This window comes from Saccostrea cucullata, unplaced genomic scaffold (assembly GCF_032062105.1).
Source record: "Saccostrea cucullata isolate Sc308-1 unplaced genomic scaffold, CSIRO_AGI_Scuc_v1 ctg3161, whole genome shotgun sequence".
NCBI classification, from domain to species: Eukaryota; Metazoa; Mollusca; class Bivalvia; order Ostreida; family Ostreidae; genus Saccostrea; species Saccostrea cuccullata.
In genome coordinates this window covers 157,141-170,798 of record NW_026923709.1, presented here as the reverse complement: position 1 = coordinate 170,798, position 13,658 = coordinate 157,141, and the positions used below count along the sequence as shown (strand labels likewise).

The following is a 13,658-nucleotide window of genomic DNA, read 5'->3' as shown; positions in this document are numbered from 1 at the left end:
ACGAATGAAGTTTCCAAACTCGTCTGACATAAACTGAGGTCCGTTATCACTGACCAACACTGTAGGAACACCATTTCTAGCAAAGATACTTCTCAAGACCTCAATAGTCTTGTGGGATGTCGTCTCGCGCATCATTATGACCTCAGGCCATTTAGAATGTGCATCTACTGCTACCAGGAACATCCAGTTCATAAAAGGCCCAGCGAAGTCTATATGGATACGTTCCCAAGGTTTAGTGGGCCACTCCCACGGATGAATGGGGGCTGCTGGAGGTGCACGCTTGAACTCCTGACATCCTGAGCATGCTTTCGTGATCCTCTCTATATCAAGATCGATCCCGGGCCACCATACCACACTTCGAGCTAATGCCTTCATCTTCACTACTCCAATGTGACCTAAATGAAGCTCCTTAAGTATGTGATCCCTAAGCTTTGTTGGAACAACAACTCTCATTCCCCACAACAAACATCCATTGTGAATTGTTAACTCGTCCTTACGCGTAAAGTAGGGATACAAGTCCTTATCATCTGCTTTGACCGAAAAGCTCCATCCATTCATGGTATAACCATATACCTTCACAGTGACAGGATCACGTCCAGTTTCCTGTCTAATACGGTCACTGGTGATTGGTAATGTTTCAAATTGTGGTAGGTACATCAAGTCAATATCTTGATAATCATCATCAGATTCACAGTCAGACAGTGGTAGCCTCGATAAGCTATCTGCATTTCCATGCGCTTTGGTGTTTTTGTACATAATGTCATAATCATACCCTGATAAAAACAGAGCATATCTCTGCATGCGTGCTGCTGTGGTGACTGATACACCTTTGCTGGGGCTGAAGATGGACACAAGAGGGCGATGATCCGTCAATAAAGTGAAGTGTCTTCCATAGAGGTATGTATGAAAACGTTTCACACCCCATACTATCCCCAGAGCCTCACGATCTATCTGTGAATAGTTCCGCTCTGCTGACGACAATGATCGAGATGCATATGCTATCGGTCGTTCTGATCCGTCATCCATGACATGGGATAATACACACCCTAAACCATAAGGTGAAGCATCACATGCTAATCGCACCTCTCGCTGTGGGTCGTAATGAGTCAAAATCTCATCAGAGGTAATAAGCTGTTTGACTTCAGAAAATGCCTTGTCACATTCGCTAGACCAGGACCACTTTCGGCTCTTTGACAGTAACTGGTGTAGCGGGTACAAAAGACTTGAAAGGTTAGGCAAAAATCTGGCATAATAGTTAACAATGCCCAGAAATGATCGCAACTCTGAAACATTCTTCGGCTTCGGCGCACTGACAACTGCTTCAATCTTGGATTGCGTTTTGTGCAGACCCTCACAGTCTATTTCATGTCCACAATAAGAAACACGTTCTCTGAAGAATTCACACTTATTCAAGTTCACACGCAAGTTGTATTCATCCAGGCGCGTTAATACAGCTTCCAAATTCTTCAGGTGTTCTTCCTCAGATGAGCCCGTTATTATCATATCATCAATGATACATTTGACGCCTGTGAGACCCTGTAAGACTGTGTCGATGGTCCTTTGCCAGATTGCAGGAGCTGAGGCCACACCATAAACTAAACGGTTGTAGCGGTAGAGTCCTTTCTCTGTATTTATTGTCAATAAGTTGCGCGACTCCTCATTTACTCTCATTTGTAGATATGCATGTCGTAAATCTAACTTGGTGAATCGCTTACCACCTGCGAGTGCTGCAAAAATGTCTTCAATGCGGGGCAGCGGATACTGATCGATTTCAAGAACAGGGTTCAGTGTCACCTTGAAATCACCACATATGCGCACATTTTTATCAGACTTGATGACAGGGACAATAGGCGTTGCCCATTCGCTGTAGTCCACCTTGGTTATGATACCATCTCTGACTAGTTTGTCCAGTTCAGCCTCGACCTTAGGCTTGAGAGCATACGGTACTGAGCGGGCTTTACAGAACTTTGGTTTAGCGTCCGGCTTTAAGTTGAGTGTAGCTTCAATACCCTTAACCGTACCTATGTCACTCTGGAAAACTGAACGATGTTTTTCCAACATGTGTTTTAAGTCCGCTTTCACATTATCAGAACAAGTGTCTGAAATCTTGTCTGTCACACACGACATGGACTTGATGGACGGCCAATCGAGTGAAATCTGCTGAAGCCACTCTCTTCCGAAGAGCGTTGGTCCTGCCTTCTGCATCACGTACAAGTCTAGATCCTTTTTCTGGTTGTTGTGACTCACATTTACACGTGCCACTCCACAAGGCTTCAAGATTTCACCAGTATATGTCTTTAAACACATATTTGATTCAGGTAAGTTCTTAATCCTTCCTGGAAAATACTCACAGAACTTTTTCTTTGACATCACGGAGACTGCTGCGCCCGTGTCGAGTTCCATATCAACATCTACACCGTCAATGTTTGTGTTGACTACGATTGCTCCAGAATGAGTCTTTTCAACTGAATTCACATCTAATGATCCAATGAGATTCTCACTCCAGTCCACATTGTGTACCTCCTTTGTTTTCCTACATGCCTTTTTACAATGTCCAATTTTTGAACAATTATAGCACTGTTTGTCTTTGTAATAACACTGACTTTGATCATGAGCTGTACTGTTACAACGGAAACATTTCTTTGAATTCGTACCTCGTTTCACCTTAGGCATGTTGGGTTGTGGCGACCTTACTCCAGTTCCAGCAGAGTGATATCCCTTTTTCTGTCTCACCCCTAGCTTGTTTACCATTCCAACGTGTTTGGACTGCAGCTCGGTTGCATCCTTGAATGCGGTCTCCATAGCCTGTGCTATCTGCGTCGCCTTCTCTAATGTCAAGTCTTTTTCTGCTAAGAGTTTATTCTGAATTGCCTCGCTCCGAAGGCCACAAACTAATCTGTCACGCAGCGATTCGTTCAGACTGTCTTTAAATGCACAATGTTCTGACAATCTTCTAAGATCCGCTATATAGTCTCTAATAGACTCACCTTCCCGCTGGTCCCTTTTGTAAAACCGAAATCTCTCGGAGATTACTACAGGAGGGGGGTTCAAGTGATCACCAAGGATTTTCACGAGTGCGGCATATTCCACGTCTGCCGGTTTAGTCGGTGCTGTCAAACCTCTCAATAACTGGTAAGTCTTACCCCCTATGAGGCTTAGCAATGCGGGAACTTTCTTTTCCTCCTTGACGTCATTGCACACAAAATACTGGTCAAGGCGCTCACTGTACGAGTTCCAGGTTTCGACATTGTTGTCGAAGATGTCGATACGACCAATGGCTGCGAATTTTGCCATCCTGAACGATCCTCGTCGCCAATGTTATGTCTTTTTAGACAATGGGTTCGTGCACAGTCAAAACACATGTGCTCCACAGAAGGATGCCATTTTGGAACTATTTTATTGTATCATTACGCAACTGTTACAGTATTACAAAACACAGAACCAACAAAAGATTATATAATTCCGGATAACAATATCAGCTTAACCAAATCATAACAAATAAGGTATTTACTAACGAAGACCTAAGTACCTGTGTAGCAAACTTATAAATTTTAATAAATACATGTAAGATCAGACCGAGAGGCAGAAAATAACGCTTTCTATTCCTCGGGTAAGAAAAAAAATTAAAAGCAATCTAAAAAGGAATCAAATTAATGTAAAAAAAAAAACAAAAAAAAACAAAAAAAAAACGTATGAGCTAACAACCTTTCGATGACGATGTTTGGAAAAATCTGTTTTTGGCAGCCTCCCTAAATGTTTTAGTTTCGGGGTTACTACTGCTGCTTTGGCCTTTCTTCCATCTTTTTCCTTTTCCTTTCTTTTGTTTATTAACTTCTTTAAGTTGTTTTTTATTCGAACCCATTGTTTAACTCCTAAAACAAGAATGAAAACATTGTCAACATTCTCAAACGTGCTGCTCCATTTTACCGGAAATAATAGTTTACTGGAATACCGATCCCGATCAAATAATTAGACAACCTGATATGCGTTGAATCCCCCCCCCTCCTTTTTTTAAATGATATATATATAAGATCTAACATAGATTTCATTCGTCTGATGATATCTGATGACCATAAGAAAGAAATGGAAATTGATGTAGAGGAACATATTAAAAATAATATGTAAGGCAATTTAACTAAATTTAAAATTGCCTCAGCTCATCATCTTCAACTCAAGATCAAAATGAAAGCAACACTGTAAAATGTGCCCAAGAGTGGATCCAGTGGTCATTTTTTTTTCAATTCACTTTGATTACTTATTATTTTACAAAGTCATAAAATAGGAATAACATAAATGAATGAATGAATGAATGAATGACCGAATGAATAAATAAATAAATAAATAAATAAATAAATAAATAAATAAATAAATAAATAAATAAATAAATAAATAAATAAATAAGATCAATGGTCTTAGCTTACACTTCCCCAAAACAGACACATTGTAAGACCCTCCATCTTTGAGGACCTTTCCATATTGGGTCAGAATCGACTGTAAAAAACAACTTAGAATTGAGTCATGGAGTTCTCTTTTGCACGTTGTATTGTCCATGCAAAAACAAGGTGCGCTACTTGACCACGCGGTCGGAAAAAAAATTTCATACTGCAATCTAAACTGTAATATGACTTTCATTCCCCTTGACTGATTTTAAATGAGACGCAGAGAGTGTTTCACGGGCCATCAAACTCTGTAAATCTGTAAAAATCATTCATTTAAATGATTCTGGTGTAGCATCTTTTAAATTCAGTAACTGATATAGATTCAAGTTTTTCCTGTCCTGGTCCTATACTGCACGGGCTTTGGTGAAACCACGCATATTTTAACTACATACATGTATTTCATTAGTTGCAGATCCGTAGCTCTCCGAAAAAATAATTTGACAGACCGGAGTGTCAATATATTTTGGGGAGAGCTACAGTTCTGCAGCTAGTACTAGTATTTCATATGATATATTGAACTGATTTCTGTTTTTCTGTTATTCATTTATAGTGTTCAGTTGAGTGATGTGGCCCATGGGCCTTTTTGTAAATTTCCTCTCGGCATACAAGCACCTAGCCAGTGCAATACAATATTGTGCATGAGGCGCATTGAGGATTATTGCAGCCCGGAGGACCGGGCTGCTCTATACATATAATTAAGTTTAAGTGTTGGTGTATGGGGATTGGGGTGGGAGTAGTTATTTAGAATTAAAGGTTTTCTAAACATTGAAAAGATTGTTAATCAGAATGTTCTTTCCGTTTATAAATTTATAAATTATGAGATACATAATATATTTACTTCCATAAATTGAATCTGTAAAAATATATGTTTTTCATATTTAATATATAAAGTTGCTTATCATTTACTATCGAAAAAACAACAGGTCCCTTTTTTTAGAACACCGAATTTTGCTTCTCGGATTAAAACGTACTCTGCACAGTTCGTGTTTTATTCTAAAATTGAAAATTGATACATTTTTTTTTAAATATAGGTGATGCGCGTGCCTAACTTAAATTTGTATTTTATGCAGCCAACATTTACTTGAGGAATTGATCAATAATATATAAAAATACAACATTAAAATCTTCGTGACGTCTTATTGCTATTTGGTCCACATATTATATATTTTTTCAATTTTATTGTAATTGTTGTTGCATAAATTATATAACAGATTGGATTTCATAACCCCGGGTATCCTCAGTTGACTTCACCTTGAAGAATTATCTCCGGGGTCGTAAAAGTCAAACCATGGTATATGAATTACAAACCATATAAAACAGGTTTAAAATATGCTTTGTACATGTACATACATGTATAATATATCTATTACATATGACTCATGACTTCCATAACTATACTTTGATGGCTCCATTATCCGCAGATGTATAATGCGAAAAAAGTGGGCCTTCAGATATCCGGACACCAGATATCCGGATGATTCAGTATCCGGACAATTTTTCATCGGAACGGATTTTTTTTTATCAACTGGTATAATTCAGATATATATCCGAACGCTTCACATATCCGGACAAATTGACTAGGAATCAAAGCGTCCGGATAAATGAGACTCCACTGTTTATTTAATCCTCTGATCTGTTATAAATTTCTACATAATCTTTGAACAAAATTGAAAAAGGATCTTTTGTTCCGATTTTAACCTGATCATAGCCTTATTAGGAACCCGGGGGCGGGTGTCTCCCAAATAATTTTGCTGAAATACAGAATATTATGAAATACATTCAAATATGTCAATGCTTCCCCCCCCCCCCCGGGGCTCAATAAAACGGATATATTTTTTGTTTGGCCTTGCCCCCAACCTGTTATGGCTACCCATGGGCCTTCATTTTTTTTGGACGAGGAAAAAAAACTGCGAAAATTATGTGTATCTCTTATAATGTATAGTCTACACCAGGGTGGTTTTTGATGTTGGGGGGGGGGGGTGAATAATTAAATTTTGCAATTTTTTTCTCCGATTTACAATATGATACACACGATAGATAAATATAATTAATATCATAGCTTGTGATATAAAATGTCAATATCCCCAGGTTGAATATCGAAGGGGGGGGGGGTCTTGTCCAAAACAACCTGTGATATATTTTCAATACAGTTTTATAAGACGCGAACTCGAAAGATCTTTAAGTATGAAACACGTACTGAAAATATACTTCTGTGCCTTTGTTTACATTTTATTACTTGCATATATTATACATGCAAATAAATTGTGTTTATTTTTTCTTTGTATACATTGTACATTGCATGAACGAATAAATATCGATTTTCATTAAAATTTGGAAGCTTCCTTTGAATTTATTTGAAGCAAGAATTTTTTTTTTTTGCTTTACCTATAGAAGGCTGTTTCCTAATTAATGTTTATGTAGAATATATCCCCAGAGATAAAATCTAAAAAGCGGATTCATACTGAAAGTAAAATGGCGACCAATGCCAAGTAAATTTTTTTTCCACAAAAACCACAAAACACTTGCCAGCAAATGAATCGTATGTATCATTTTGTACCTTTATGTGACGACTTTACTATATGTGAAAATGAGAAAAAAGTTAAATATAGGAAGGATATAAAAATAACTAATATATCCAAAAAAATTAACAAAAGTAGAGGAAATTCGGATTAGCATATTTCCATTTTATTTAAATTATCTATGTTAATTTGGTATATATCGTCTTAAAGGCCCTTTATGGCAGTATCTTTTTATGCAAAGAGAAAAAAACATTCAATCTTTTGAATAACAAGTAGGGATCGCATGATTGGAAACAGTACTTTTCTAGTATTTTTTTTATTCCCAATGCCAGGAAAAGGGTAATGACCTTGACTTGACCTTGCCTCTAATATATTTAACGGTAAAATTTAATCTCACTGATATCAACACTTAGTGATATTGTCCTCTTGATCTGAGTCTGTGAACATTTCATTAATTTTTAAATACAAGAAATATGAGAAGAATCCTACCTTAAATTCAAATTAAACTCGAAGGTCAACGTCAATATAAGTAGACCTACATGTAACATAGCTAGCAAAGGCGTTGGAACCGGCCGGGGTGGGGGTGAGTATATAGGTGGATTAAGCCCCCCTTTTTTTGCAAAGGTAGACATAATATAAAGGCATCGAGCAATCGGGCGTAGGTCTATAACCCCCACTTTTTACAGGCACGATTTTATTGTAGTGAAGGAACCACCACCACCACGAAAAAGGATTTTCGTGTTTGATGAAAGAACAATTTTCCTTTTTTTTTTATTTTGCTTGTCAAGTTTTTTCAGGTCTGAAAATTAAATTGTTTTTAGTTCAATTAGCCCCCCCCCTCCATTTTAATTTAATTTGCTTCCGACACGCCAATGGATAGACGGAAAAAAGGAAACCCATCGCGTATTTATAAACGAATGAACTTAAATTATTTAAAGTTTTCTTAATTGTTAATTTTAAATGCTGAATTTTGTACACAACTGGTTACCGTAGGCTTCTAGCAATGTATTGGACATGGAGATAAGAAATCTGTGTTATACTTTTCGACGTTAAACTCTACGTGTCAGGGAAATCGTAAGTTAATAATCATATTTTACTGAATAATATAGTAATGTAGATCGATCTGCCTCGCAAAATGTGCATTCTTCAAGATGAACCGATGCACATACAGAGATACACGACTATATATTACACGTACATGATCGATATACTCAGCTGTTACGTACTGTAAATAAAGAAATTCTTCATTATGTACAATGTACACGCAATTCCATGACTAACTTTCCACACTCATTTCAATTATAATGCTTGAGTACTAATTATTGTTTTTTTTTTATTGTGAGGCTATTTTGTGATAATTTTCATGAAAACTTTTTAATCTTGAATATGTTGAACATTTTTTTCAAAAATATCTAAAGTTACATTAATCATGTTAATTGCACAAATATTCCATGGTCGGGGCATTTTTTGACTCGTATTGATCATCGAATAATCCATTGACCTGTAATGCATTAACAAAGTTAATCCCGGAGTAATATCATTTTTACAGGTTGTCCAACGCACGACGATTGATGATTTTAATGTAAAAATTCTGCTCATCTGATGTCAATCTAATACAATTTTATTTTCTAAATTTTAGTAAATGACAAAATATGACACAATATTCATATTATATTCAAGATTATTATACAATCATGCATTTGACATGTTTGAGAATATTATAGTTTTGGTATAAATTTATTATGTCGTTTGGGAATGTCATGTTTGAAAAATTTACAGCTAGAAGGTTTAATGTGCCTACATTTTTAAATAACTTTTACATGAAGTATTTGAGTAACAAAGTATGGCGGTCAATAACTTATATTACTCATTAATTCTGCTGAATTTTAAATGTACATGTGCACCTCCATGAAAAATGTTGCCAAAGAAACGACAGTCTATATTACAGTAACATAACCTAGATGTAAAATCATGACTTTTATCAATGTTCCTACAGCATTTGTTGTGTATTAATGAAAAACTGTAATTCAGAAAATTCAGGGTAGAAATGCGAGAAAGCAAAACCAACTCACCAGTATTGTCACAGTCCGTGCTCAGTGATTTGTGCAAAGTTTAACAAATTTATACATAGAGGTCCTAGCCACAACCATTTAGAAGGCATTTAAAATCAATGAACAGACAGACAGACAAATAAAAGTTATTTCTTCCAAATCTCAATACAAATACGTTGTCATAAAATAGGAGTACTAGTATGCGAGTTATATTTCAGTAAACCCTGTTAGCATATTATCTTTGAAACGTTTTATTATTTTTTTTACTCCAATATCCTTTTTTTTTTCATGACCTGATCCTTGAATTTCACAGATCCTGTCGAAGTCATGAAGTACAAGAGTACTCGTGGTGACGTCACAAACCTTACATTTGAAGAGGCTTTGTACACAGGTTATGCAGAAGATGGAGGAATTCTTCTTCCAGAGACAATTCCGAAAATAGATTCAAAGGTTTTGAAATCTTGGGCCAGCCTTTCGTACGTACAGTTGGCGAAAAAAATCATCCCTCTCTATGTAAGCGAAGATGAAATCCCGTCCTCCATGCTAAATGGCAAGTTTTCAAAATTCCTCATATATTTATTTATTTTTACAAAAGGTACATTAATTTATTATTTTATACTTTTTTAAATGAAATGAAATCCATTTATGTAATATATGGACTTAAACTGATATTTTTTTCAATTAGATCTCATTGACAGTGCATTTTCTCGGTTTTCTGTTCCGGAAATTACGCCAATAAAGCGACTTCCGGATGGTTTGAATGTTATGGAGCTGTTTCATGGACCCACCTGGGCATTCAAGGACTTGGCTTTGTCTTGTGTTGGCCAATTTCTTCAATACTTTTTATCCAAAAGGAAGAAGCATCTTAATATTCTTGTTGGTATGACGAGACTACAATCTTTAAAAATAAATAAGTCAATTAATAATCAGTTATTGAACTCGAGTACTCGGTACCCATCGAAAGACTAGAGTATCGAATATAAAGATCAGTATTTGAGTACTTGGCGGATAAAAATCCACTATGAAATATTTCTTTATTGCTATTGGTATTTGTCAAGCACATTCTTTTTCGATACAGAGACTATCATATCGCAGTCTAATTCCAATTCGTGCATTTAAGATCCTGTCATACTTTTATCCAGGAACATCTGGCGATACCGGAAGTGCAGCCATTGAAGCCGTCAGAGGTCAGCAATGGGTTGACATTGTGGTACTTCTTCCCAGAGGGCGCTGTTCTCAGATACAAGAGCTCCAAATGACGACGGTATTGGATGACAACGTACATGTGTACAGAGGTATATCCGCTTTATTTAAGGAATAACTGTCTTATTTTTCGAATTCATGAAGTGATCAATGGATTGGCTTGTGTGATAATTTGCATAAACGCCGAAGGCGTTTATGCATAAAATTATCACACAAGCCAATCCATTGATCATCTTCATGAATTCGAAAAATCTGACAGTTATTCCTTATATTTACATGCTTTGATTCCGCCAATCCACGGGCTCAAAGCCTGCTTCTCTCTAGGTGTTGTCCCGCCCTGCACGTGGTTTTTTTTTGGAACCGCGCCAAAACATTCATGAGGAAATCAATTACATTTACAACTGGTAATTTTATCTCGGACAAAGACATTGGAAATGTAAATATATTCTTACAAACTCCTTAAGGACAACTTACTGAACTGTAACGCAACATACACAGGATGGATGTTCACTACACATTGAAATCTGACCCCTAAATAAGTTCATACAGAATTAAACATAGGTTCATCTATGAAAAATATTTGCAAAATTAATGTGAAAATTGATGAATGAATTAGTCATGGTTATAAAAATCGATTTTGTTAAAAAAAAAAAAGACTACTAATCTTCGTCACTTTATTCTGATTGCAATAAATCTTGCTGCAAAAAGAGACTAAATCAAGGATCATGATTATTCTATTCATTGCTATTGCAATGCTTCAAATCAAAGTACAAACCAATAGCGCTCTCAGCAGTCTTGGAAGAGACTACTGGTTGGCAAACCTTTAACGTGATTTGTGCTATTTGGATACAGTGGACGGAACCTCAGATGACTTAGACATTCCAATTAAGCTGTGCTTCCAAGACCATGCATTTACAAAGCAACACAATTTGTCATCAATAAATTCCATCAACTGGGCGCGGATCATGGTTCAGACTGTCCACTACATATACGCCTACCTCCAGGTCAGTTGTATGTTTATACAGTATTCTGTGGATACATGATACATTTTAACAAGTGAAGACCAATTATTTTCTTGTCTTGTCAATTTTTTGGCAGGATAAATTCACTTTTCTTAGCTATGAAAAACGGTTGCATATGCTAACATTTTTAAGAACATTTTTTTTCTTTGAGTCCAATATAGTTAATTCTAGAACACCAATCATCGATCCTTGTGCCCAGGAAATAGGATTAATTCAATCATGCATGTTCAATTGTACATTCAGATGTGTCCTTCCTGCGATGACGTTGTACAAATAGTTGTACCAACAGGTGCTTGTGGGAACGTCACGTGTGAGTTAAATTCGTATTCATTATCACATTGGCCAAGCCAGAAGCATTTCACGAAACTCAATCTTCCTTAGTAGCTTCCTTTCGGGTCTCCGATCTCATATGAGATTTGAAGAAAATTATAACTAGAAAAGCTTTGTCACGTTACTGCTTATAATGTACAAATTGTAAAATTCAATTATACCCTGGAATATAAAAGGTTCTTTTGTTAAAGATATTTTTAACATGCTGTATTAAAAAAGTAATATCAACATTTTCAAAGTGGAGGACGGTTGAAATTTAATAAATACATGTATATAAGGCATGATTTCATTCTTCATTCTATGTGATTAATAATTTTAGCTTTTGATTATTATAGCTGGAATTATTGCAAGAGAGATGGGAGTGCCATTAGAGTTTGTTTGCGCAGTAACAGAAAATGACATAGTCGCACGAACGGTTAAAACCGGAGATTACGTAATAGCTGATCACGTGATCCCAACATTAGCTCCTGCTATGGATATACAGGTGAAATAATTTTTAAATTCGTAATGCATAGTTTTCAAAATAAACTATAAAAGTAGGAAACAATGAAAAAAGAAGAAAGACATATAGAATCAAACAGTTCTGAACGCAATAATGCATGTTTGTTTTGTTGCGGTGATGCACCAAGTTTTCAAAGATTAATGCACTACCAACCAATTTGATGATTAAAATGATCAGCGTTTCAAGCTGGCTCACGACTAGTATTAATCTAAGACTGATAAATTTAATACAATAGATCCCATATAACATGGAGAGGATATGGTATGTAATGTCTGGTGGGGATTGTGCATTGATTAAGAAACTCATGAAAGAGTTTGAGGATACTGGAAGTGTCACGGTTCCCGAAGAAATTTCAGAAGCTGTACGAAACGTTATAGTGGACACATTTGTAGCATCTGACGACGTTGTCCGACAGACGATGAAAAAAACTTGGGATTCGCATGAGTATCTTTTGTGCCCCCATACAGCTGTAGGAGTAGGATATCACTATTACCAAATGCAAAGGTACTCAGGTTTCATAAAGTCATTTGCAAGCATACATTAAAGACAATGTTTTAAAGTATTAAGCATGACTTGTGCTTTATGTCAAAAAGTTAATTGTAATTGTCAAAGAAATTCAAATGTTAAAAAAAAATCCTATATGAATCATAAACTACAGTAATTCAAAAAGTTATCTCTGTTCTTTCCTTGATGAACAGAAATCCAGAGGATAAGAAAATCCGCGTTGTTATAGCAACAGCCTCTGTCATCAAGTTCGAAGAGGCGCTTCAATCAGCCTCCATTCCATATACACGTGATCCACGAGTTGCAAAGATTTTTGAAAGCAAACAAAAATACAAAGACATGAATAAAGGCGAAGACTGGCTGCAGATATTACGGGATAAAATTGAGGAAATAGACAGAACCAGGAAATGAAGTCTTAATAATAATAAAAAGTGCTTTCTCATTTTTATAACATAGATTTTTATACTTCCAGTGTTACAAGAATATATATACAGTATATTTTAAAGAAGATAAACATAATAAAGTAGGTAAAATGTATAAATTTGTACACATGCAAAACAATTTGTTTGAGTTGTGTAACCCAAACGTCAAGTTTGACCAAAGGAAGCCATGATTACATGCAAAATTAATATATATAAAGTAAATTAGTCATTTGCAACCAATGTTTTCAACATTTTCTATTGATAAATGTCTGCATGTGACTGTAAAAATATCTGAATGTCTCGATCGGCAGGATCGATACTTCATTTTTATGTTGAAGATTTTTAAAACTGCTCTATAAGAATACAGATAATAGGACAGAAATAGTCCAATAGACTTCCAACACATGTTAGAAGACGGGATTTTCAAAAAAATTATATAAATGCAATATTCTAAACGAGGAGTTACCAAACCATCTTTTTTTTTATATTATCATGGATTTGGAATATACAGTCATGTAGTTGTTTATAAAGCCAGAATGCTTTTATTGAACAAAAATAGTTTGAATATAACCTGTGACTAAGTATGCAGATTGAAATATAACATGTGCAGTGAAAAAAGAACAACATTTCTTATGTTAAAAGTCATTTGTAGCTCGCATCAACGAA

At 35.8% G+C, this 13,658-nt stretch overlaps 2 protein-coding genes across 2 annotated transcripts in view; one reads left to right on the top strand and one right to left on the bottom strand.

Annotated features, from left to right (window-relative positions):
• LOC134264732 (RRP12-like protein) overlaps positions 1-3,924 on the bottom strand; it is a 31,735-nt gene extending 27,811 nt beyond the window's left edge. The window contains exon 1 of the mRNA XM_062746992.1: positions 3,706-3,924. Coding sequence (XP_062602976.1) covers positions 3,706-3,862 — 157 coding nt within the window. The 5' untranslated portion in view covers positions 3,863-3,924. The remainder of the gene's footprint in view (positions 1-3,705) is intronic.
• Positions 3,925-7,970: 4,046 nt separating this feature from the next.
• Positions 7,971-13,049, top strand: LOC134264723 (threonine synthase-like 2). The gene is made up of 9 exons (XM_062746983.1): positions 7,971-8,032; positions 9,323-9,559; positions 9,695-9,889; positions 10,152-10,304; positions 11,065-11,216; positions 11,478-11,544; positions 11,900-12,048; positions 12,302-12,570; positions 12,765-13,049. Exons 2-9 carry the CDS (start codon positions 9,337-9,339, stop codon positions 12,979-12,981), a joined length of 1,425 nt encoding a protein of 474 aa, XP_062602967.1. The 5' UTR covers positions 7,971-8,032; positions 9,323-9,336; the 3' UTR covers positions 12,982-13,049.
• Positions 13,050-13,658: the final 609 nt, after the last annotated feature.